The 26,872-nt window shown below is 41.0% G+C and overlaps 1 protein-coding gene across 6 annotated transcripts in view; it reads right to left on the bottom strand.

Moving 5' to 3' along the window:
- The window catches only part of Sorcs1 (sortilin related VPS10 domain containing receptor 1), a 512,909-nt gene that overhangs the window by 21,306 nt on the left and 464,731 nt on the right, over positions 1-26,872 (bottom strand). For all 6 annotated transcript variants that reach the window (XM_055591505.1, XM_055591507.1, XM_055591508.1 and 3 more), the window contains exons 19-24: positions 24,340-24,526; positions 19,499-19,632; positions 18,105-18,228; positions 12,460-12,572; positions 11,451-11,582; positions 3,053-3,152 (exon numbers count right to left, since the gene is read on the bottom strand). In XM_055591505.1, the coding sequence (XP_055447480.1) occupies positions 3,053-3,152; positions 11,451-11,582; positions 12,460-12,572; positions 18,105-18,228; positions 19,499-19,632; positions 24,340-24,526 (790 nt within the window). The remainder of the gene's footprint in view (positions 1-3,052; positions 3,153-11,450; positions 11,583-12,459; positions 12,573-18,104; positions 18,229-19,498; positions 19,633-24,339; positions 24,527-26,872) is intronic.

A 26,872-nucleotide genomic window follows, 5' to 3' on the forward strand; every position in this document is an offset into this window, starting at 1 on the left:
CCGCCCGTGAGTCCCCCTTTTTACTTACTTCTTTGGGTCTGTGAAATGTAGTGTGTTTATACTGTACTATATGGCTAAAATCTGTTTATAAGTGAGTACATACCATGCATGTCTTTTTGGGTTTGGGTTGCCTCACCCAGATGTGCAGGGATAAAAATAGAGCAGAGATTGAGGGAATGTGCAACGAAAGGCTGACCCAACCTGAGACCCACCACATGTGAGAGAGCCAACCCCAGACACTATTAACAATACTCTGCATGCTTGTAAACAAGAGCCTAGCATAGCTGTGCCCTGGAAGGTTCACCCACGATCAGATTGAAACAGATGCTGAGACTCACAGCCAAACATTGGTTGGAGCAGAAGAAGTCTTGTGGAAGAGTGGATGGAAGGCTATTTAGAAGGACCCGGAGGGGCCAGGAGCTCCACAAGAAAACCAACAGAGCCAACTAGGACTGGTGGGGAGGGGGCTTAAGGAGACCGAAGCACCAATCAAGGACCATGCACAGACTGTATCTAGGCCTCCTACACAGATGTAGCCAGTGAGTAGTTTGGTCTTCTAGTAAGGGGAGCAGGGGCTATCTCTGACATGGACTCTGTTGCCTGCTTTTTGATCACTTCCCTTTGGTGGGGCTGCCTCACCAGGAAAAAGGGGAGGAGGATGTGCTCAGTCCTGATGTGACTTGATGTTGGTAAAGGAGGGGCTCCCATTTTCTGAGGAGTATGGGGTTGATAAGAGGAAGAGGGAGGGAGGGTGAGACCCAGAGAAGAGGAGGGAAAGGCTATGACCAGGATGTAAGTGTTAGTTAATTTATTTATTTTTTTAAAAATGAAGCTTCCATGTTAGGTATGGATTCTCAAATTCTTAGGATGTTCCTGCTGTATCAGCTTCTTATAATTAAGGCATGGGCTAAACCATTCTCAGATAGCTGACCACCTACTTTCCAATTTTCTTTAATTCTAAACTAGCTCTCACAAGAAGGTCACCCACCAACTCACTCCTTTTTCTAGTCTTCTTATATTTGAGATAGTTTCTCTAACTGCATAACAGGCTTGACTTAATTCTTCTGGCCACCTCGTAAGTGCTGGTACTGCAGCATGTCAAATTTGCCAAAATAGTGTGAGACGTATTTGAAGTGTACTATAATGACAGGTGAAATGGAAATCTGGCACACATAATAACTGAGAGAGGGAAGATGTGTGAAAAAGTAGAAGGTCAAACATCGTTGGCCTCCAGAATAGAGGGACGGGAAAAATAATGCTCATTCTTTCTTCAACATCCTTGTGATATTTCCTCCATTCCAATGGAGTCGCCAGGTACATAGAACAAGGAGAGTTTTCTGATAAACAGTGACATTACAACATAATTTGTCATTTGCTGTCTGAGTTCATTCAGAATCTGAATATGCTGTAATGCAAACTTAGAATGATGAGAAATGAAATATATACTTTCAAATGCAGAATTCTGTATAGGGCATTAGGCTGTACTACATTCAGCTTCTAAATTAAAATGTGAGCACGTAGCTCTAGGTACGGTGGGAGAGGATGATGACGTACAATATGTCCTCTAAGCAAGTTGCATTAATGAATTAAGTGAATTTCACACCCCTTTTCAAAGGCTTTTATGGCTTTTCAGAGTCCATGAAAATACAGATGTCGGTTCCATGCTCTCCCTCTCTTCCCTGTGTTCATTAACAACTGCATCTGAAAACTTAGTGTTTAAAATAGTGGGACAATAGGAGAGAATGGCAATATGCTTAGCTGGACTTCAGACCTAGGAACCCCCTGGAATCGCCAAGAAACTGAATGATGGAGATGGAAACTTCAGACTCTTTACCAGTCCCAAGGCCTTTCCTGGTTGGTGCTAAAATCTTTGGAATAACTCATGAGTTCTGTCCCATCCTTCCTTTAAGAACCCCCGCCCCAAACACTATCTCCTTTACCAAATATTCAATAGCATTTGGAACAAATAGAATTCATCTCTGCCTTTAATTTCCTTAATTACTTCAATTGTTAGTGATGCAAGGGAATAAAAAAGAAAAACAACAGCTTTTCATGTGCACGGCGTGCTCTCCTAAGCACATCATCTAAGTTATTCTATTTTTCACACAATCCCAAAACCCCATCAACAGCTCTGTGGAACATAGAATTTAAATATGTTTTCTAGGTGTCTGTCCATAAGTGAGTTCTAGAAAATGATGGAAAAATAAATATCTGGTTGAAAAATAAACAAAAATATAAATATTTAAATGTCTGTCTATAATTTGTTACATCTCTATATGAACACTAATTCACTTACTTATTGAGAGACCTTCCTCAACTTCTCCATGGACTGCAGAATAGTCTACCAATGTCACCACCATACTTACCCACACTAAGCCAAATTATAAGTCTCATCAGTATTGTTTATAAAACCATTTCCAGTTGGCATTTCTGCTCCATGAAGCTGATGCTTTACCCATAACAAGTAATTGATAAATATTGTTCATTTAATTCATTATTAACATACATGATGCCATCCATTCATAAATGCTTCAGATTACCTATTTTTATCAATAGCTCTCTCTATAGTTAGAAGGAAGATTCCCCACCTCCTTAAGTAAAGAGACAGAAAATCATTAACATTTACTTACAAAATTAGTACCAAATCAAGGCTGGCTCTATGTTGCTCCTAAATATGTACTTCAACTGTTCTACAATAGCCTGGAACTCAAAGAAATTGAATTCTTGTGCTATAAATTATTTGTAAGGCTTTATAGAAAGATTTGGAAAATATTACTTATAAGGTTAACACTCTTCTTGAGGTATTTTGAGACAAAGCATGCTATCACACGAGAGCACACACCTAAGTGATTTATTGAACTGTTTTCAGGGACTAAGTAGAAACAATATCTTATTCTCTTGCTGAACTTGTTTTCCATTAGGGAAGAGCCATCAATCAAAGAAACTTTCAAGAATTATGCCCAATTTATAACTACCATCTATCCTTGGTTACAAGGAAGATGATTTCCCTTCAGCGCAGTTGCTGGCAAGAACCCCAAACATGGAGACTGACCTGCTGTTAGATGAGCTGCATGGACAAGAACTTGGACCCCAGGCTTCAGCTCAAAGTGAACCAAGTTCTGGTTGAGTTTGTGGATTAGAACTTCAGATATCTGAAAGAAGTATTATAGTTAGTGTCACCAAAATCATTATATAGACTATAAACAGTCACAGTGAGAAATATGTAGAGCAAATAATAGAAACAGAGTTTGTAAGAGTTTTTGCTTCTTTAGAAACCCATTTATGCTATGTGAACATGGTTTTGAATTAATCCCAGGTGTAGGATATGGGGCTGCTTCAGATTGTCCATAGCAGCAGACTATTTGCCTTGTGTGTGCTCTGGCAGTGGTGTGATTCTGCCAGCTGCAGATGGTTTAATTCTGGGGAAGCTAGAGGGAGTCTAAAAAGACCAGAGCCCAAAGAGACATGGCCTGGCTGTTTCTCCTTCTGATTCAGGCTCCTGATGCCCCTGATGCTGCTGTTGCTGGTTTGTCAAGTAGTCTACAGAAAAAAAAAGACAAGAAGAAGAAGTTGGAGATAAACTGACGAGATGAAGACTGGACTTGCCCCAAGGACCTCAAGCCCCTTAATCAACAGGAAGTGGTCTAAAAGGATCTCAACAGCCCCCTCTCCACTCTAAACTTCTGTCTCTCCTACCTGGCATGGGGTGTTGGAAGGGTCTGGAGTTGAGAAGGGTGGTAGATATAAGAAAAAAAATATACCTGTAAGAGAGAGAGTCTCTTATATACAGGAACTAAATAGCAGCAGTTGGTACAATCCAAACATTCTGGTGTGATTTACTTTGTTCCCTTCACTTTGTCTAAACAATCCCGATGGCTTTTATGGGTAAGAACTTTATGACTGTTGGATACTGAATGTTATGTTAAAAAATAACATAACAAATGATACAGCTGGCAACAATGCAGCCACAATTGAAGCAATGACTAGGTTAATCTTTGTTTCATACAAAGAGGCATTTGCTACACAACTTCTGAGGCTGGTACATGTTGGTAGGAAACAGGGCATTCTGGACTACAGACTCTGCAAGGAATTACAAAAATGGTTAAAGCCCGTTCTTTTGTTTAGCATAGAGATTTATTATGCCTTGCTTACACATTTTTAGAAATCTCTAAAAAGCTCTGAGGGATAAACATACTAGTTATTTTTTATCTGCTATCCTTGCCTTGTTTTAATATACTATTATAAGCATCAGTTCGTATTTTATTTAACATGCTATTACGTCTAATTAGATGAATGCTGGCCATTATTCTTCTGGTTAAATTCTTTTTGTTTTCCCTTTTTTATTTGCTGAGTGAGTTTCACCTCCTCTATTAAGATGCCAAAATGGTATTGTTGAACATTAATAATTAAGCATGGTCTCATGGCTTAGTTTAGAGTCCATTATAGAAGTCCCCAGTTGGCAACGGAACTTCAGTGCCCTGCACATAAGCTTCTCTGTTGAACAAGAGGGGTGAAATGGTCTCCCATACCCTACGGATGAGCACTGGGACCGTCCCCGCAAATGCTGTCATTGTGAAACCATGAAGAAAAAAAGGCTAAGTTTAAGTTTTGTTGTATCCAGTTAGCCCCTCTGTGAAGATACTCCAATGTTTTGTTTTGTTGTTTGTTACTTTGTTTTGTTTTGGGGGTTGTTTGTTTGTTTTTTAGCATGGAAATTTTCCTTGATGGTCTAGGCTTACAAGAAAGATTTCCAAGCAATTTTATCAATGTCGCTTTTTCTGTAATCTCTGATTACTTCTCAATTAGTGGCATCTTGATAGGAAATAAACAATGGATTTTTAGTAAATGCCTATCACAGCAGTTTTGGCTTTGATGCTTACAAATGCATGTAAACTGTCAACATACATATACATGCAAAGGTACAAACACTTGCATATGTAGATATACAATGAAAAAACACTCTAGTCCAACCATGAAAGACATCTCAGAAGCAATTAAGAAATTGACCTGGGTTCTTTCCAGGTTCTGGCAATTACAAATAAAGCTACAAACATGGCTGAACAAATGTCCTTGTTGTGTACTTCAGTATCTTTTGGTTATATGCCTAGGAGTGGTATAGCTGGATCTTGAGGAAGCGCTATTCCTAATTGTCTGAGAAAGCGTCAGACTGATTTCCAAGGTGGTTGTACAAGTTTACATTCCCACCAGCCAAGGAGGAGGGTTCCCCTTTCTCTACAACCTCTCCAGTTGTCACTTGAGTTTTTGATCTTAGCCATTCTGATGAGTGTAAGGAGAAATCTCAGGGTTGTTTGATTTGCATCTCTGATGGCTAAGGACGTTAGCATTTCTTTAAGTGTTTCTCTGCCATTCTATATTCCTTTACAGAGCATTCTCTGCTTAGCTCCGTACCCCATTTTGGAGGAACAGCCTTGCCAGGCCACAGAGGAAGACATTGCAGCCAATCCTGATAAGACCTGATAAGCTAGAGTCAGATGGAAGGGGAGGAAGACCTCCCTTATCAGTGGACTTAGAGAGGGGCATGAGAGGATATGAGGGAGGGCAGGTGGGATTGAGAAGGAATGAGGGAGGGGGCTATAGCTGGGATACAAAGTGAATAAAATATAATTAATGTAAAAAATAAAAATTTAATTAAAAAAAAAGAAATTGACCTGTTTCCTAGAGACTATCAGAAACACAAAACAGAACCAAGTATTATTATCAGGACTTCCCGCCTTCATCACAGTGAATTGATGCTATTTCTTATTCTTGAAAATGTTTATATTCAAGTGAGACATATAAATAACTAAATCAAAAAATAAAATTTATTGGAACAATATTCTTTTAATTTATTATCCCAGGGAGAGTTTCTTGTGAAAATACTTAACTCCTTAGATGTGTGTTAGCTCCTTTTATTGTCTCATTGGCTTTGCCTGTATCACTGACAAAACTAAGCTAGTATGCAAAATTAATCTGGTAGCAGAACATGTTTCATGTTATTTAACTTTCATCAAAAGACATTTGACAAAAGTTATGTACTCTTTTGGAAAGAACTTATGCATAAGGAGCAAAACTAAATATAATTTACATTTCATACAAGAATAATATCAAATAGAACTGGGCATCTTGATACTCTGATAAACTGGTCATAAATAGTACACAAATTTAAACAATACTTTAAACCACTTGCCAGGTTAATTATAGAACTATTTACTCTACATTGTCTTATCAGATCATGAGATGCTATTTATATACTTAAGTACATGATATGTGGATTGAATATTTTATTTGGTCATGTTGCTTATGTCTGGCCAGTTTTTCTTATGTGTTGATGCTGGCATCCCCAAAGGAAGGGCAGAGAGGTCAAAAGACATATCTCAGTTTACCCAGTTAACATTTGAGACTATACTTCGGCTTTGTCTCCTAATCCTATTTCAGCACTACTAAAAAAAATAAAAGTTTCTTGAACCATTTGAAGAAGAGGGAGAGATGAAGATGTCTAGTTACATAACTGGATGAGTGAATTTAGGAGATAAAAATGGTACAGTATTTAATTCATTACACTGTCATTTCTAATTCATCTCTAACCCACACAAACTAAAATACTGTCCCCAGTGCCACTGAGTAATTTGGGCCACAGGAACAGGCATTTCCTAATACTTTCCTCATGAGCGGTTCATTCCGCCCATCTATACAGATTTTAACATTTGAAAGTTTGGAGAACAAAAAGAGTATAATAAACTGAAATCTACAGGAAGCATAGCCAGAGCCTAAATGAGAACAAGCACTTGCCTGAAGAAGACTCTGGTGAAACAATACATGATCATGCAGACTTGCTGAAGCAAGATAAATTTGCTTTTCTTACTGTCCAATGAAAAGCGTGTCTCCTCAGTGAAATTCATTTTTTTATTTTTTGTTTAAATTTATTTACATAGTTATTTTTTTAATTTTATTTTATTAATTACACTTTATTCCCTTTGTATCCTCCCATAAGCCCCTCCCTCCTCCCCTCCCAGTCCCACCCTCTCACCCCTTTCTTCATGAATGCCCCTCCCCAAGTCCACTGATAGGGGAGGTCCTCCTCACCTTCCTTCTGATCTTAGTCTATCAGGTCTCACCAGGAGTGGCTGCACTGTCATCTACTGTGGCCTGGTAAGGCTGCTCCCCCCTCAGGGGGAGGTGATCAAAGAGCAGGCCAATCAGATTATGTCAGAGGCAGTCCCTCTTCCCATTACTATGCAACCCACTTGGACACTAAACTGCCATGGACTACATCTGTGCAGGGGTTCTAGGTTGTTATTTATTACAATTTGTTCACTTTGTATCCCTGCTGAAGCCCCCTCCCTTGAGTAAATTTCATTTTAAATTCACAGTCAGTCCTCTTCTGCAGCTTTCTACTTCAGCTAAACAATCGTGGCTCAAGAAACAATCTGGTGTCTGCCTGTTTGCTAGGATATGCCTATGATCAGATGAAGTGCACACTTCATTTAAATCACTAGTTGAAAAGGCAATGGGAACTCAATACAGACACTAAAAAGGATGTCATAAGAGAACTTTACTGTAGGAAAAGCAGTGATTCGATTTTCCTCCTCATCTTTATCTTAAAAGATGAAGACTGAGCATAACAATCAGAACAAACTCAGCTAGAGTGAAGTAACAATGGAAACTTCTAGGGAATTGAACAAAAGAGGCAGTGTTTTGTTTTGTTTTTTCTCATACACTGTATCTCTCACAGGATGGCAGACGCTTCCCACCAACTGGGAAAAGAGACCGAAGGAGAAGCCACTTCAAACATCCCATTCACTATAGCAGAGGAGGAAAAGAAGCTGCAAGCACTTGAATTCTTCAGTTTGGAGGTGACACATGGCACATTTTCTCCCCGCCCATTGTCTCAAATAAGCACTGAGGCTCTGCCCAGGCAGTAGAAAATCACAGTTATAATCCTATGTGCCCCCAAAACTGAAGGCCATCAATATTTGGTTCACAACAGGGATGGTTACCATTCCAGGAACATACTCAACATCTAGACTATTTTTAATAAAATTATTTAGGGAAAATACACTCACATGACTGGAATGAAAATGTCAATCATTGGAATTAGAGTAAAAGTGAAATTTAAGAGAGGAGCTGATAAATTTTTGAAACAGTTTAAACAAGTGGTAAGGTAAAGACTTAGATTCAGGAAAGAATGCACTAACATGAAAGCAGGGTGTCCTGGGAGCTAGAAAAGTTGGGATGGGGTCTGAGAAGAAAATATGATCAAAATTTGTTGTTTACATGTATAGAATTTTCAAATAAAGAAAATGTTATTTAAATAAATCAAAATCTTAAATTGTTTTTCTTATTTTTTTTTCAAAAGCTTGTGGGTATTTTTAGTCTTCATCCTGGAATTTCTTCACATTCTCTTTGAGTTCCTTGAACATATTTATACTAGTTATTTTGAATTTATACTTTGAGCATCATCTAAATTGCTTTCCTCAATGTACATTACAATGGAAATAATTTTTTACTTTGGATGAGACATTTTGTATTGGTCTTTAGTGCTGCTTTTGTTCTTATATTGAAACCTCAGCTTCTGGAGTTGGAGCATAGTAATGTCTTTTGATGTAGACATCTGCCCCACCTTTACTGGGTAGGCATTTGGACCTTTATTTGATGGTACCTCAACTTGTCAGGTTTTGGATCGACTATATAAATAATGCTTGCAATTCCATCTTAGGGCCACTCAGTGTGAATGTACAGATGGATTATCTGAAGTGTCCCAGCTTAGCTAGTGCTAAGTGAAGCTTCAGAACACAGATGTGAACCCCCATGGAGCCAATAGGTTCCCACTGTGGGTCCTCAGAAGTCTATGGAAGGCATGTATAGACCTGAGTGGCCCTCGTGTGGCAGGCACTGTGCTCATAGCACAGAGGTGTGATGCTCTTCTACACAATTTTTTTAATTACCAAACAGCAAATAATTTTTCTAAGTCCTTGGCAAATTTATTAATGAAAAGGCTAACCTGGTCCAAAATAGTAACATTTGTACTTTTCATTTTATTTGTAGTTTTGAGATTATAATATAATTATACTCTTTCTCTTTTCCTTTTCCTCCTTTCAATCCCTCCTATATAACTCTTAGTTCTCTTGTGAATTTATGATCTCTTTATTCATTGTCATGTGCTTATGTTTATTTTACACACATATGTGTTTCTAAATATGACCTGCTCTGTTTGTACATTATTTGTATGCACGTTTTTCAGGACTGAGCATTTAGTTTTGGAAAACCAGTTGGTGTGCTTTTCCCATAATTCTGTTTAAGGAGTTTTAAAGACCACATATATAATCCCCCTCTTTCTCCTCATGGTGCTCTCTCCTCCCTCCAGGCACGGCGGGTCCACATCTGTCACCCCTGAGAACTGAGAGAGAAGCCAAGGATGCAGGGCCAAGGGGGCAGAACTTGCTCCAGACTTGAGCAACGGGTTTTGGGATAGCAGGATGTGCTCTTCTTGATGAGGCCACTGAGGGCAAGAGAGCCTTCTCACACTCTCTGGAGATCTGAAAGCAAGACTGGCAGAGCCCTCCCAGACTGAAGGCATTTGATTAACCTAGCGGTGCCATCCTGATAAAGGGGTCAAGTGCTTCTCGCTGTGAAGAATTCTCAATTCATTTCCCAGACGAGACAGTTACATTCAACTAGCATTTCTGTTCCTGGGGACTACTCTCAAAAGTGGCTTAGGGAAGAGAACAAGGGACACTCACTGTGTCTTTTCCCTCCTACTCTTCAAGGATCACTGGACAAGATCCATGTTCTTATCCTACTGGGCGCTCTGCACAACTTTATAAGGGAAGGACCAGAAGAAAGTGGCTAAGATCAGTAGTCCTGGGGTCAGCTCTCACACAATGGGCTCATTTTTGTTGTTATATCCTGTGTATTTGTCTTAAAAGTCTGTGGTGTCAAAGCTGTTTTAGCTTCCCCAATGTTCCTTTCCTTTCGCCTTCACACTTTTTTGTGAGGCACCTTTTTTTTTTTTTTTTTTTTTTTTTTTTTTTACTGTGTTCACATGTATTAATAGTTTGGGATGGCCCACTCTAACCCTCCCACTCACAGAGGAGTGAAAACATCTGAAATCTCAGCAGTGGTGTTCTATGGAACTGCAAGGATGAAAAGATGCCTCCCTGCTTGACCTACATGGGACTCAAGGGAACTGTAAAGGTAGGGCTCCTGGTGACACTGGCAGAGGACAGGCACAGTCTTCTGAGTGGAATTAGACTCAAGCCAACTAGAAGCCAGGGCTTGCAGTAGCCATCCTTGCTTTCCTACGAACTGGTTCCATTCTTGCACGAGCTTCCCATGTGGTCCCAAGAAAAACAGTAGGAGGGAGGAAGTAGTTTGGTGACACTCTGGACTGGTTCTCTATTTATCCTTGCCTGAACTGTATCTCTGGACCTTCAAATTACATGAGTTTCAAAACTCACTTCTACCTTTCCCTCAGTTAAAGTGACCAAGTCAGAGAAAAGCATCACCTTACCTAGACTGAAAATTACAAGTTAGCAATGAGTGGCCTATTTAATGGAATCTCAATCCATTTTCTGGCCTTGTAAGGAAATTTCATCATTGTATTTTTCAACCAGGAAACAATGCTTTCTACAACTAAGACACTAATTTCCCACGGGTTCTATGTGGACACTATTGGGTCTACTTTGAGCGGAATCCTGGACAGGCAAACATACAATCAATTTCCTTCATCAGTGTTATTACCTGTAGCTTGTTACCATGCTTTTTACTGAACTTATAGAAGTACCTTCTCCACCAGAAACCATCATAACTGATGCTAGCCATGTTGTCAGTGTATACTCCTTTTTCTTACTGTCCTTTTTTGCTGCTCTAATTTGTGAAGGTCAATTCATTAATCATGTTACTTTCTCACCATTAACATTCCTTCTTCCAAAAATGTCCTTCAGTACCCCAGTCTATTTACTAATCTTCAGAACTTAGTTTTCTTATTTCCACATCTTTTTCTATCATAAGACAACCATGAACACAACTGTTACAACTTTATTGAACATCTACTATCTTGGCCAAATTCTGCCTTATATTATTTGTTTAATAGACAAAAAAAATACCCATGGGATTGCTGTGACTTTAGCTACATTATTTCATTTTTGTCTTTTACTGCCTCATCTGTATGACAGAGCCATGACTATCAGTGACAAAACTGAAAAAAACAAAAAACAAAACAACAACAACAAAAAACTAGCTTAGCTCTCTAAACATAGACCTCCCTAAATGTGTACCAATTTCTCAGTAGCATGAAATTCGAAGAGGTCACCTGCTCTCAGATCTTTAATTAAACTGTTTACCGATGCTCATATCAGGGTTGATGGCATTCCATCAGTCCTCTAAGAGTCCCATGGTGGCTAGCTAGCATGTGGGCGGGAGAAGCTGGAAATGTCTTCTGGACACCTCACCTGCTCCAGGTCCTCCGGTGACCTCTTGTTCTCTCTGGTTGCATCTTGATAGGGCAAAACAAAGAGCTCCGCAGCAGTTGGCAAGCCAGGCAACACGGCCACCAGGATGTGCTGGCTGGGAATCCCTGTGGCCTGTGGGAGAGACGCAGGGACTGGGTGAGTCCTGGGAGCCAGGTGGAAGGCAGCGGAAAACTGGCAGTCATACAAGAATATGAGGAGTGGTGACCTCGGAGCAGAGACCTGGGAACTACACACAGCGCGGGGTAGAATGAGCACCGCCGGATCACCAGTTAAGTGCCTGTTGAAGAATAAAGCAGCAAATCCCTTTACTGCTTCCCCAGAAAGCTTAGGGGGGTTAGAGGCTTCGTCACATTGCAAGATCTCAGACTTGAGAAACAGGGCGCTCATTTCAATTTTGTAGCTTTGTCACCTATTATTCATAAGAGTCTGGGGGAGTTATCTTAGTTGCTTTTCTACAAACTGAGGATACTAATCACCTTCTCTTAGAGCCGGGGAGGAAAAGAGATGATTTTAAAAGAAGTAAGACACAGCAACACGGCCAGGTGTCGTGTTCTGTGTGCTCTCGCAAGTCGTGCTGACAGACTTGGAGCTGGGCCCTGAGTTTCTCTCACTAATTCTACTCACTCTTGAGAACACTCAGACAGCATTCTCCTTGGTTATTTTGCACAATCACTGATTTTTCACTTACTAGTGTCTAAATTGTGAACTCAGCTGTGTAACTGTCACTGATGTCCATGTCTTTCTTGAAGCAGAATCAGCTTCATAGGGGACAAGGGCCGTGTGCTTCAGAGGGGTGTACTCACCCAGTAATGAAGACAGGCATGCACAAATGGGCCACATGTGCTAACATACCAAATTGATTTACTGGACTCCTTTTGGGCTCCTGCTCTGTCTTTTCCTTCCTTTGCAAATGGTCTGTTCTCCATGAAGCAATTCCAGGACAGAGCAGAAGGGTGTCTGATGGAGAGAAGGTGTCATTTGTACTCACTTCTACCAGAGACTTTTTGATGACTCGGCTGATGTCCCTCCTCCACTCGGGGATATCAGGGTTGTAGTCATCCAGGTTTGGAGAAAAAGCCAAGCGAAGAGACCGGAATTCCTCTGTGGGCATAACAGTAAGTTCATTATTACAGGATAAATAGCTCAAGAGAGCAGTGTACGCATTGTTTTCCATACAAAGCCCTTCACACTCACCATCATGATCATTCTAGCAGGAAAACACACTAAACTGTCCCTGTCTTCTCCCTAACTCTTTCCTTGCTAAACTGAAGCCACAGACTCTGACCCTCATCTAGCTGTGTATCCTTTTCCCACTATCCCCAGCTCCGAGGGCCCCAGGTACATGGTATTGTTGTGACACCAGAACATCGGCATACCCTGTTACTCTAACTGGAATGCTCTTTTATTCAGTACCTACCTACAAAAATATTCCCAAGCTATATAAAGTTTCTCCTGACTGACCATTCTTCCTCACCATTGATGTTTAACTTTCGTTTTTAATGATAACACTCTATTGAACATATTAATCTATCATTCTATAATGGTATAATAATTAGGATATTACATACATTAACATCAGTGAAGATAGAGGCTCTGTGCTCTTGGCCTTGGAACTGTACTTAGCAGCCCTCAACTTTTAAGGGCCATTCATGGACCATGTGTTTGTGGTTGTGATTTCATTTCCATTTCCATGAAGGCTTTGTTATTTATGCATTTACTTGGTTGACAACCAGTTCTTGTTTCGAGCATGTCCTTGTGCCTCAGTGGGGCTAAGTGACATCAAGGATGCCAATGACACATCTAGGACGTGCAAAAGCACTTGTGCATTCCCTGACAATGCTACCAAGTAATCAAACACAAGCTTTGAAGACTTTTACATGAGAAATTGTGTACTTATGGCAGTGGCTTTGTTCCAAAGATACGTTTCTCAAAGTCTGATTATGTTGTGAGTCACTGGTAACCCCTGTGAACATCAGTAATTAACTTCTGGTAGAGAACAATCACAAGCATATAAATTAGCAGCGTGATAAATGGCAGAATTGAAAAGTCACCCCCTGAGTTCTAGCTTTGCTCTGAAGGCAGAGGTTTATGTCATTCTCACTATCTCCTTAACACTCATCAAAGGGCAGTGACTTCATCTATAACGGAAGGTGTCTAGCCTAGAGAAAGGACCAAAAATGGCTTGGCTTCCTCATTATCACTTAAAGTGTGAACCAGTATGAGGTGAAGATAGAATGGCCTAGAAATGTTCTTCCTAAGGTTTCAAGTACGTGTACTGGGGCTGGAAAAGAAGAAAATGCCAATTAAATGACTTTTTTCCTCAGTTCCTAAAGGAGATGGATTTGACACGCTTATCATGTTGTGAAGGCAGACTTGTGACAGGAGCAGATGTGGGCAAACAGCACAGGCTAGAGGGTCCTCCTCTCAGTCTAATCCAGCCTTCCTCCACACTCCTCAGTAGTTTGCCTCCTGCCACATGGCATAATGGCCTTTACTTTCCCTCTGCTTTGCTAAGTTCTGTGCTTGGGTATCAGTGCATCTGCTAGCTTCTTCTTTCTAAGGGCACACTACAAAACTTGCAGCTGTTGACTCTTTCTCCATTCCTTTGAGAGGTAAATCCTGAATAACTTCGAGGACCATGGGTGAGATGTTTCTTTGAAATTGGGAGTAAAGAAAAGGGACAGTGCTGTCCTCTTCCTGCCTCTGTGGGAAGTTGAAGACCAACTTCCCTAGGCGATAGGAGCTGCTTCACATGGCTTAACCACACTAATGACCCCACACAATCCCTCATACTCTCCAATATGCTTCTGCCAGCTAGCCCTAGGATTTAAAAACCACTCTTCCTTCTTTACACTTGAGTTCAAGCCTTCCTGTTTAACTCTGGCCAGTACGATTTTTATTTAACGTCACAATTCATTAAAAGTTCCAATCCACAGGGCAGATGATACAGCTCAGTGATATAACACTTTCCTCACAGGCATAATACTTTAGGTTCAATCCTAGAACTGCTCAAACAAACAAACAAACAAACACACAAACAAAACATTCCAAGCAATGTGTATGACTCCTGGATAGCTCCTCTGAAAATGAATGAAGGATAGTTAGAGCAGGCAATCTGGTCTAGTAACATTTTAATGAAGTTAGATGATCACCACTGTATGTAGGGCGACCACCTTTAGAAGATGTCTTTAAACAGGCTTGGGGGGTGGAGACACAAAGCATAACAAGATGAAGTTGTGTGGAAATGTCCCTCCTAGACACAGAATTCTTAGGCTCTGTTTTCATTGTAGTTATGCCATGTTTTCTCATTTGTAAAACAGTGATAATTATAGATTTATTTTCCTCTCAAGTCTGTTCACAGGATTTTTAAAAGGCAGTTCATATATCTCGAGTGCTTGGGACAGCTGCTGGTAATTAAAACAGGCTTCATCAATGTTAGCCTGTGTCAGTGTCACTGTTGTTATTAATGTAACTGTCACAAAGTAGCAGAATGATTTTAAGTAGTAATTTCTCTAGTCTGTCCACAATTTCCTAGCAATAAATGATGGTTTGGATAAGAACAACTCAGAGACCTTCTAGATTTATGACTCTCAGTGATTCTAATAAGGAGGTCATTCACACACCTGACAAAAGGAACACCTACCTGTTCATGGCTTAGTTTTCAGTATTGTAACTTGTGATATCCAGGAGGAGAGAGACCCATCCATGAGAGGAATTCATCCATGGGGAAGGAATGAGTCAGGTGATTTAGGGTTTTGTGGTTTGGATGTGACATGTCTCACACATGCTAGTGCTTTGGACACTTGGTCCTCCACTGGTAGCACTGTTTGTACAGGTCATGGAACCTTTAGAAGATGGAACCTTGCTGGAGGAAATACGGCATTGTGTGTGGATTTGAAGGGTGTTAGAGCCTGGCCTTACTTCCTGTGTTCTCTGCTCTGCTTCCTGAACAGGGAGATGGGATCATCAGGAGGCTTCCCCACCTGCTGGCAGGTTTGACCAGCCACAGACTCTATGCCCCTGCAAACCTCCTCTCAAACAGAAAAGAAAGTAATACAGAGTATCAGGGCATGCACAGAGGACCAAGAGCATCTGGCTTTGAAGCCTAATCCTGACCACAGTATTTAGTATTTGCTAGGGAAAGTGAGAATTAGCACAATCACTTCCCTCATCTTAGTGTTTCTGTAAGGATTAAATACAACCTCAGCAGCTAGAAACAGGCTAGGGAAAGAAGCTGAATCACAACCTCCCCCCCCCACACACACACACACTGTGCATGGCCATGCTGTAGCCTTCTGCTTGGCACCCCACACACCCAGGTTTCCTTCTTTTTGCTGTCTGAGTTGACCTAAGTGCATCAGACAGGAAGGAAAGGAAAAGCTATGACATCCCACACTGAGCCAGCTGTTTTTACAACAATATCCTTAGGCCTTTCTGTATTCAGACATGTTCAAAGTTGCTTACAAATTGCTCTCTGGTTTTGAAGGCCAAGTTGACACAACAAGGAATTGAAAAAGAGAGAAAGAGTTTCTGAGAAAGAGAGACTTGAGCCTCAAAATGCAATCTAGAGCTACATTATGTTATTGGAACTGGGTTAAATTGATACTTGAAAACAAACTAATCTAACTTTTTTTCTCCCATATTAACTTTCTCTCTGTCACTTTCTCATTCTCCAGTATGTACATTATTTATATAGTTTTATAATCTTATTTTTTAAATTTTAATTTCCCATGATACATATGTACTACTTTCATATTAATAATAAACACAGCTTTCCCATCTGCTGGTAATGCTTAGTTCATATCCAATATGATATAAGACTAGCTTCTTATAGAGAAAAAAATTGCCAAAGTGGGATCAATCTGTAAAAACTGTTTTTATATCTCATTTTCAAGCAATAATACTACCTTCCCACTTCAGTAAATTTTATCTCATCTAATACGTGAAATATATTCAGTTTCCCCAGGTATCACAAAGCTGTCTTGTGTACCTGTTTCTCCCACTGACATCCAGCCCATGTCTGGCCTGTGGTAACGGGGGCATTTCAGTCCATGTCTGGCCTGTGGTAACGGGGGCATTTCTATTGCTTTCAGTCTGAGAGAGCTTGCTGTTGTTGATAGTGTGGAACATATTTTGTTGCTGTTGTTGTTTCAAGTACAGATTTGTGAAAGAAGATTTAAAAGCATTTGGATAATGGGAAGATTTTTTTAAATGGAATTAAAAAGAAAATTTCTCTGAATTAGCCATTTTCTATAATAAGTGGTCTTAGTTACTCAAATACCAGAAAAAAAAAAAAAAAAAACAAAAACAATTGTAACGAGTTACCTTTAATCATGATGAAGCCCAGTCCAGCCTACCCAAGGGATTAAGCTAAGGGTTCTCCTTCATGCACCAGAACCACCCAGGGTGCCAGGACATCGCTTGACTAGTGAACGACACTCTCTAATGCACAGCCTCAGACCATCCCAGCTCTTTCTCAAGTTCTGCCATCTTTAACTCAGGAGAGTCGTCAGCTGGCACTGCTATAGCCACCGGAGTTGGCACGAGCCATGAAGCCAGCACAGGTACTGGACACAGTTCCAGAGAAGCTGAGCGGATTTCTACACTCACTGTCCTTCATTCTCTAACTTTGGGGTTTTGAGCTCTGTGTGTTGCATTCTTGGGGACTTTTTGCATTATGATCCACTTCATGTCTTTTCAGGAAAAATTATGCCTGAGTCTTTTAAGAAAAATCCTAAACTTAACTTTATCAGGCCACTATTTGGAAGTCTTCCTTATTCCCTGGAGATCATTAAGCACAGATAAGCATACAGATAGATGAGGCAATTGCTCTAGGAATATTCTTGGGGCATTTGCCCCTGAGCTAACTCAAACAGCATAATTGGTTCAGGGTAAACAGAGATAATTGACAAACTCTGAGTGGCCAGGAGAACAGGTTACAGATTCAAGGTCTCTTTTTATTATGGGCTTAGAGTTCTCTAAAACTGTACTTTAAAGTTGGAAGGTTATACAGGGTACAGCCCTGGAGGAATAAAACTCAGTAAATAAGACACATTGACTAAAATAAACTTTTCCCACTTTATTGCATAGATGATATACAGTAAAAAGGAGTTATGTATTAGTATTTGTTATTCACAAAATGAATGGATAAGATATTTTTGGTTTGCCTGGAGTGCTCTCATACTACAGACATTGACAGCCTAAAAGCAGGCTGTAATATAACAAATGAGTTTGCCTTGGAGAAGATGTTCTTTATATTATTTAAATTGGAGTAATAGAGCTAAAAATAATAATAAAATCTGGTCTGTTTGTATTTTCTAATTGTGATGGAATTTGTAACCCTGGACATGTAATGAAAACCTTAAACACATACTCTTTACCACTGGATAATCATTAGTCTGTCTTTGTTCTGTGAAACTTGTGTAAATAATGAAGCTCCTGGTTGCTAGTTAGTCAGATCTGCAAAATTCCCCTGACCATCATTCCTGACTCCCTTCCTCCCTCTTCCCTCTCAGACTCCTCATCTACCTTGCCCAGTTAGCAACCACCCACTCCCTGGCTGTTAGCATCATGGGACCAAGCACATCATCTGAGAATGAGGATCAAGGTGCCTCAGCGAAGATGGGCACTCACCATAGACTGCGATGGTCTTTGTGTCCTGCAGGATGGCGTTCCCAGCTGAGACCTGCACTGTGATGGTATTCATTCCTTCAGAAGTAAACTTGAATGATATGCTTCCCTCCAAGGTGATCAGGGGCTAAAATACACAAGGATATAGAGTGAAGGGAAAGTCGGGGTTACTGTTGAAACAGCCTCTGTCTCTGAGTATCACAACATTTCCATATGCTGGACAGATGCAGACTCATCCTGGTGTGCCACCAAATAATTGTCTATGCATTCCCATAAACTGGAGTCCAGGCGAAGGCTACTGCAGAATTCATCATAAGTGATACTGCATCTTTCCCGGAAATTGACTCCTGTCTGCTGGTTTCATCCTGAGTCAGGACTGGAAAATAAATATGTCTAATAGGCCTTTCCTAAAAGCAAGGTATATATATTTCTGCTCATATCATCTCCTACCCAGCAGAACTTTTAATCCAATGATGAATGGATAAATGAAGACTAATCATGAGATAAATGAAGAATAGAAGACTCAAATGTATGAACAAGCTCTGTGAATTTCTAAGCTTTCTGGTATTCTCCTTCAGGATAAACTGCTTATAGAGCCTGGGAAGACAGTAGCCCTGGGCACAGAACGGGATACCATTTGGGCAAGAGTGGCTTGTGTGATGTCCTCTTAGCCGCACTCTCCATAGCTTCTTACAAGCTGCTGCTATGAAAACAAGCACTAATTGGATTGTGTTTTGAGGATTTGAAAGAAAAAAAATGTGTTAGAAGAGTGTGCTTATAATACAGTCAGACACTCGTATCCTAGAAGAAAAAAAATAGCTTACCGACCTCCCTTGGCTCCTTCCTCACAAATACTTCTCTTCTGTCCTTCTTAATTAGTTTTAAAATCAAGATTCACACGATTTGGTAGCGAGAGCACTAACATCGTGTCTAAAGGGCTCATCAGCCGTCTATTGAAAATTTGGCCTTACTTTTTAACGTGGGGAAACAAACAAAAGAACTTTAATTCTTTTATTTTCTAGCAATGGCTTCCACATAAATAGCACCCCCATCGTGGCCTCCAAGAAAGAAGGTCTGGGTGGTGGGACCAGCTGGAGAATTTCTGCTTTAACCTTCGAGCAACAGCTGCAGTGCCTCTGCTGATGGTCACCGCAGTGAAAGTTCGCCTAGAGAACGCTAGTGGAGAAGAAGCCAGAGATACGGAGGAGGGGGCTAGAAGAGGTAGACGGAGGAGATAGGGGAGAGGACTGAACCTGAGGAGGTCTGTGAGCACACCTGGCTTGTTCTCCTGGAAGCTTGGGCTACCCTAGGACTCACAGCCATAGGCCCTCTCATTGGCTCTGGCTCCTGTGGACTGTGCTATGACCGGCCCCTCTGCGGAAGGCCGACTCACTCACCTCGGTGTTGTTCCCGTACCACCACACGTAAGTGAGGGTGCCCACTTGGCTGGGCCAAAGCACCGCAGTCGCATTGACCTCCTTGTTCTTTGTGGTGACAAAAGGAAGGGACAGGTGCACATGCTCCAGTGGACCTGAGAGGCGAGAGAAAGAGGGCCGCAGAGAGGGGAGGGTTTCCTCAGCTCTGCCTCCTCTGCTCTGAGAGGACCCCACGCAGCCTGGAAGCCCCCAAACACTGCAGCCACATTCTCCAAGAGAAGGGCTTGCCGATTTTCCTACTAGGAGAAAAGTGCATGCTATGAACAATCATGCATTATAACCCAACTGACTGTCCGGTCTACTGGGTCTAAGTTATGCATGTGGAAAAGGCAAATGTTAAGTAATTTATGAAGCCTGAACATCAACAGCTAAAATATAACATTTCATAATTTCTTTCCACAAAGCTATGTTATCATAGATAAACCAGGATCTGGGATCTCTGGAAGTGCATGTTAGAGTTGGGGACACCCAAAACTGTGAACTCCTCTTTAATAATTGTTCTTATTATGATTTAGAGTGTTAAAGATAAGGATATGTATAAAGGTGATTGTGTCTGCACACGAGAAAAAAAGCCATCAGCTCAGACTAGCATGCAAGACATTGGTATCTGAACTTGGTTTAGGCTTGCCTAGAACTGAGCAGCATACAAATGGAAAGTGAGTGCCATGTAAACAGGTTCCGGGAATGGGGAAATGCATTTTATTCTTGTGCTCACTTATTGTATAGCTCTTGGACTTCCCTAACCATACAGCTTTCCCCCAGAGTGCTGTGCTTTGGTCTTCACCTTTATTTCTGGACCTTTCTAAGACACTTGAGATGCTCATTTCAAGCAGACCTTCCTCTTTGACACTCTCTGATTTACCTGGTCTGAGTTAAATGAATCAAAAGCAAGTGGCTGGGGAGGAAGCTCAATGACGCAAGCCCAGTGACCCAAGTTAGGTCCTCACAGCCCATGTCAAGGTGAAAGGAGAGAAGACTCCAAGAAGCCATCCTCTGACCTCTACACACGTGCCTGACATGTTCGATCCCAAACTCACCTTTCACGGACATTCACACGCACGCGCGCTCGCGCGCACACACACACACACACACACACACACACACACACTAAATAAATTTTAAAAGACTATTACAACTAGGTAGTCTATTCTGGAAATCCCAGGTTCATCCAACAAGAATTCTTTTTCTCTGTTTCATAGATGAGCATTCAAGTTTTCTTTTTTTCCAAGTTAGACTATCAGAGTAAGGACAGTGTCTAGGTGTCCCTGTGGCAATGGTGATGTGGAGTTGTTACTGGCCTGGGCTAAGCTCGATGGCTTTGAGTGTTGTTGGGCACTGGGTATGATTTAAGGGGCTGGGAACTCGCGACACTTGCTGGAGAGGAAGGAAGGACAGTGAACATCCACAGCAGAGTTAGGGCAGAGGGGGCTGCTGCTGATAGAGCGCTCGAGGGGCGCTCCTCACAATGGCACCAGGCAGCACTGAATTGCATGAGAGACTGCACTGAGTATCTGCGGGGAAAGTTCCCGGATGAGAACAGTGTCCTGAGGAGCTGTGCCTGCCATGCTGACAGGAGAATCGAAAACCCAACAGGCATGTGAGATGATGATGGACAAGAATGCAGCCAAGGACTTCCAAGAGGTAGTGAGGATACAGCGCATGATGAAGCCCTCAGGTAGGTTTGTGTGTGCGTGGAGCTTTACCCTTGCTTGTAGAGTGTGTGTGTGTGTGTGTGTGTGTGTGTGTGTGTGTACCTGAAAACAGGTATGAAATCCATACTGCAACTTTCTATGGCCTCTTGCATTCATTTACTCTCTACTGTTGTAAAACACCTAAATCTCATTGCCCATGACCCCATACTTTAAAAATGTGTAATGCGAAGAAAGTGAAACTCCTTGCTCTGAGTATCTCTGGCTACTTGCTGCAGGCAGATTGGTTCAACCACACACGTACTTGTGATACAGAAAAAGGACAGCAGGTGGCGCTGCATCATTTCATATCATTGAAAGAACCAGAGAATTTCTTGTTAGAACTTGCTTCTTTTGCTCAGACTTTAGCAAGTGCGCCTTTCTTTTCTGGTGAGTGGAGGGAATGTGTACTCACAGGATTCCTGGGGAGGCTTGGGAGGAAGGTGAGGCGGGAACAGGAGAGACCTGACAGCTAAGAATTGCTGCTAATCCTCGGCTAGCTCATAGCTCACTATGGCTCAATACATCTGATCTCTGTGGTCAGGGAAAAATCAAATTTCATTTAAGTGGCAGAATGTCACCTAATTTGCTTGATAGAATTATTGGCTGCAAAATGTATATCTTTTAACAAAGGAAAGAATTTTGGCTTCGAGAGGAGTGTGATTATTCAGTGCCTTTGGGTTCCAACTGCAATGCCAACCCATTCTTTATCTATATACTCTGGACCTTTGACACCCCAAACTAGCCATGCCACCCTGGCTATTTAAGATTCATGGGGGTGTGACTGTCAGTGTAAAATAATGTCAAACTCCAATTTTTCCTATCATTGTTTTTTTCTTTTTTTTTAATCTGGGAAGAGGGGCTTCGGTCACCTACGTTATCTATTTTAGGGTGTGTGCAAAGATGAGCAAAGCGATTCTATGGAACAGGATGAGGGTCCTTTAGGAGAGAAGCTTGAAAACACCTGCTGAGATGAGATTAAGGAAATGGGACATAAATGCATTCAAGCTAACTGTTTCAAACATATCCTACTTCAATACAATTAGCACACAATAGCTAATCCTCGTCCCCCAAGGCCAGGCATAGAAAGCGACACAGTATATAAGGAATGTTTACCCAACCATTCAACCAAAGTGACTCTAAAAGATTAAAGTCAGAATATAAACATTCTATTGTGAATAATCTCCCGCTAAGGTTAAGGCATTCTATTTTATCCAAGTAACTATTTGGATAAAAAGAGAAAATTGCATACAAACAAAGATCTCCTTTCTTTTAAGACTAAAAGCTTCAGCAATCTTTAACTTATTGAGTATAACTGAGGTCTACATTCCTCTCCAGAATCTGGTAAACCTGGGCTTCTGGGGAGAGGTGGTGGGTGACTTGGTGGATAAGAACAGGTGAGTTGATGAGGGATAAGAAGGCTGAGTACCAGGACTAGATGGGAGATGCTGAGAAATGTGGACAAGAAGCCATGACTGAATTTTAAATTATACTGACAATTGTTTGGAGTATGGAAGATCTATTTCAAATTGTCAGACATGGAATACATGTGTGGTTCCTAGGAAGAAGAGCCTTTCAGCAAAAAAATCCCCACAGCCTAACTATGAGAAATAGTAAGACCAGATAAAGAGTCATTCTTGACAAATAAACCGTTACTTCACTGGCAAATTGTTTTGTTACAGATATTGTTTGTGATCCATTTTTGAGATTTTAAGATTTTTACAAGCCCGCCATCATTTTTATTCCCATAAACACAGTGAGCAAGGCACTCTGTCTTAGGCTGGACTGCAAAGTGTACAGTGCTACAGGCAATAGAGTGGAGTCTAAGGAACACGTCAGGAACCTAAAATACTCCCTTGCTCCAGGGACTACGTGCAAAAAGAGCATTGCTGGTAGGCGCTCCCGCGCCACGGTCATCGCTGACAGCAGCTGCAGGCATCAGGAGCTGAGACAGTAGCCCTACCTACTGCATGATGCTTTTCAGAACTCAGGTAATTCACGCAAAAAGTGTGTGGTTAGTGCAAAGGCCCGCTGGAACACACAGCAGGAGCTTGATAAAGTGTAACTAAAAAGAGGAAGCTTGGGTAAGCAAACAGGGAGTTGGCTCTAACTTTGCTCAGACCCAAAGAGGGGAATATGTTTCTTTAAAGCACACTCAAGACTGTGCAAGGTACAGAGATGAATCAGCACACCACACAAGCTTCTGGCTTCCCTAAACAGCCCCATCCTTTCCACTGGAGCACAGCAGCTCTTTTTCCAAATGATGTTTTTGCTGGGATTTTCTGCCTCCACAGGCCAGGTGCTGGGGGAAGCATCCTTAAGGATGGTGCAATGACCATCCTTAACACTTTTGCCTTTGAACTCGGAATGTGAACAAGGCCATTTATACTAAACAACATATTCCATTTTTGCAGAAATCATTTTTGTAATAACAATGCAAATCCTAGGCCTGTTGGAAGAAACCTCAAACCACAATTTCTTATGCCATTAACTTACTTCATTTAAATTACAAGTCACTGTTTTACTATGCAACTCACAACTTTAAATTCTTGATTGAGGAGGGAGGGCACTTAGGAGTCTTGGAGCTGATTCCTAACATAGAGCATCTCTTACACTACATCATCTTCCCCTGAGATCATCTTCTCTAAAATAATAGGTCGGTTGTAGATCAAAACTGAGGAAACACATTTTTAAAGGAGAAAAAGACTAAAATGATTATTCCTGGTAAGGTACCCCTAATCTTATGGGAGAGAAATCCTTTACGGCAAGGACTGAGCTGGTATTTGCATTGATTTCAACCAGTTCTGTCTTAAAAACAGAACAAGAAACATAGGTTTTAAGCAACTGCTCTGATCATCAATCAAAGGTTGTTTGTACTTCTCCGGAGTGTTGGAAGAGGCAGAGGCAGTGAACTGAGATTAATTTGGCTCTGTCCAGAGCCTAAGATTTTTCACCACCACACTTCTTTCTTCTTTTTCTCTCAGTTGTTTTACTTTCAGTTTCCCTTCCTAAAGACATCTCCTATACTTCCTCTAGGTAGAACAGTCTGCATTGGATTTTTTAAAGGGCACAATATTCAATATATGTCATAAGTCAACAACAGTAATAACATACACGTTACATGTAAGTACAGGACGGCGCTGTCAGAGCCCAGACTGTTGTCCACCTGCACGGTCACTCGGAAAATGCCCACATTCTGATAGACATGCTTGATTCCATCTTCCATGGAGCTGAGGTTGACGTAAGACACCGCAATGCCATCTCCAAAGTCCACTTGGATGAGCGTCCGCTGCACATCACCCTGCAAAACAGCCCAGTGTTAGATGGAGGAGAGTTGCTGCTTAGCTGCTCTTGCCTGGGAGCTGAGGCTCTCCTACTTTCCTCCTATACTTGAGAGCATCTCTCTGCTATGATGACATCCCTGTAAAAGTTAAGCAGTTTGCGAAGAATTCTCTCCAAGGCCAAAGGACACCAACTATCACATTTTCAGGGCATCTAATGTTAAGTATTTGATTACCAATTTTAATGTAATGTTCAGTTAGTTGAAAGGCTTTATAATTGGTCTTATCTGGTATGGTCAAAGACCATCTCATAGATCTTCAAAAACCTCAAATTTCCTCTTCTTTCCAGTTCCCTAATCTTGGAGAAAGAATGAAAGGATTCCTTGCCTGACACCTGACATGACAAGTTTCATTAATTCTAATAAAACTTAGAATTATTTATGAAAACTATCATTAATTCTTTTTTGTTCATTTATTTTCTTTTAATGAACACAGATTTTTATCTCCTATGTTGCTCGATCAAAACATTTTTGTGGATGTCAGCCTGGAGAAGAGAATAGGCCAAGTTCATTATCTTCATAACTGAACGTGAAGTGTAGAAAGCTTCACCGTTTACTGAAGGTAACTAAGCTAGGAAGCTACAGCTCTGGGATTACCAACCATTGTCTGGCTTTCCCATTCATTTTTGTAGATGAGACTTAGCACTATGGCTAAAGCATTGAAGGTTTCCCTCAGCCTTGAATCCTAGTCACCACTAACAAGTTATATGGTTTCATAGAAATTATTTAGTGTCTCTCTCTCTCAGCTACCAAGCCTATGATATGAACGTAACAACAGTTCTCCATCTTAACTCAATGAGTTGTTATAAAAGTCACATACATAGTAGTTTATACAATGCTATGCTTAAATACCTTAAATAAATATTAAAAAGAGGCTATAAAAGACACACAATATTCCTTTAAATCTTATTTTAGATAACCTGATGTTTTAAATTTCTCATGTGTAGGCAGGAGATGAAGCCTGCATTTTAAAAATCCTGTAAAAAGAAAGGGCCTTTTTATACATTCAATGAACAGTGTTGCTTAAACTCAACTGGGAAAATCAAGCTTCCTTTCTTTAATACCTATTTTCTTTTCTTTTTTTTTTTTTTTTTTTGATAGCCTTCCACATTTTCAGGCAAACAACAAAACATAAAATAAATCACCAAAAACCTTTGAACTAGAAATGTATTTTCGATTAAGTAAGGTTTATGTGGTATCATATCTTTTGAAAAGGCCACCTCTAAAACACTGACCTTTAAAGGATTAGTACACAGAAGAAGGCAAAGCAGTTCAGACCCTCTGAGTGTATGTGTGTGTGACCTACAGCTTCAAGATATGCCCAGAAGCACAGTGTGCGTGCAGAGTGGCCGGTGCCCAAGCAGAGCGAAGCAGAGCTTTCAGTAGCCTCACAGACTGAACTCTTCCCTTGGGTGAAAGAAAAGAAAAACACCTCACTCAGGCTACATCACAAATATCCACATGCTCACACATTGTGTGGTTACTGGAATTCCCTTATCTAATAATACAAATGCCAGCAATCTTGCTAATGCAGCTGCCACATGGATAACTCAAGTGGATTGATCAATCTTTTCATTCTGCTCCTGTTATGTTTCTACTTGTATGTTTTCTCAGGTTTCATAGTCATGGAGAAGTCAACCACAGGTGTAGGTGATGGAAAGGAATCCAGATTTTAAAACAAGTATCTGAGGTAAATATTAGAAATGGATATAGTTGCTTGTGGCTTTAAATGAGTTGTAGAAATTCCACTGGAGACAAAGGAGTGTAAGGCAGAGTTAGAGCAGGCACCATGCAGGTCCACCTTTGTAAGAAAACGTGTAACACTGGAGAAATGCAATCTTCAGGTAGCTCCGCTTTAGCCTCTAAAGAGGGAATAGGCCACACAACTCAGAAGAATAAGATTTTAGCTGCTGCTGCTTGATCCTGCAATTTCTTGCCCTTCCTGTCTAGAATTACTCAGTTCACTGGACTTCACTTAGATCTTGTAACTGTCTTACATAAACCTTCTCCTAAGGGACAGAGGAGATGGCTCATAGGTAAAGTATTCTCCATGGAGCATAAAGACATGACTTTTGATCCCTAGCATGTAAAAGCTGGCCACTACAACATAGATCCCAAACTTCAGCATGGGATGTTGGGGGACAAGGGTATCTCAGTCTTTGTTAACAATCCAGCTTAGCCAACTGGCAAGTTGTGGGTCTAACATGAGCCCCAGTCTCAAAAGATAAGAAGGTATGATACCTTATGTCTCTGTAGACAAATACACACACATACAAGAACATGCTCTCAGGCCCACAGAACCACACA

The sequence above is a fragment of the Psammomys obesus genome, unplaced genomic scaffold (genome assembly GCF_907164565.1).
Source record: "Psammomys obesus unplaced genomic scaffold, mPsaObe1.curated_primary_1811, whole genome shotgun sequence".
In the NCBI taxonomy this organism is placed as follows: Eukaryota; Metazoa; Chordata; class Mammalia; order Rodentia; family Muridae; genus Psammomys; species Psammomys obesus.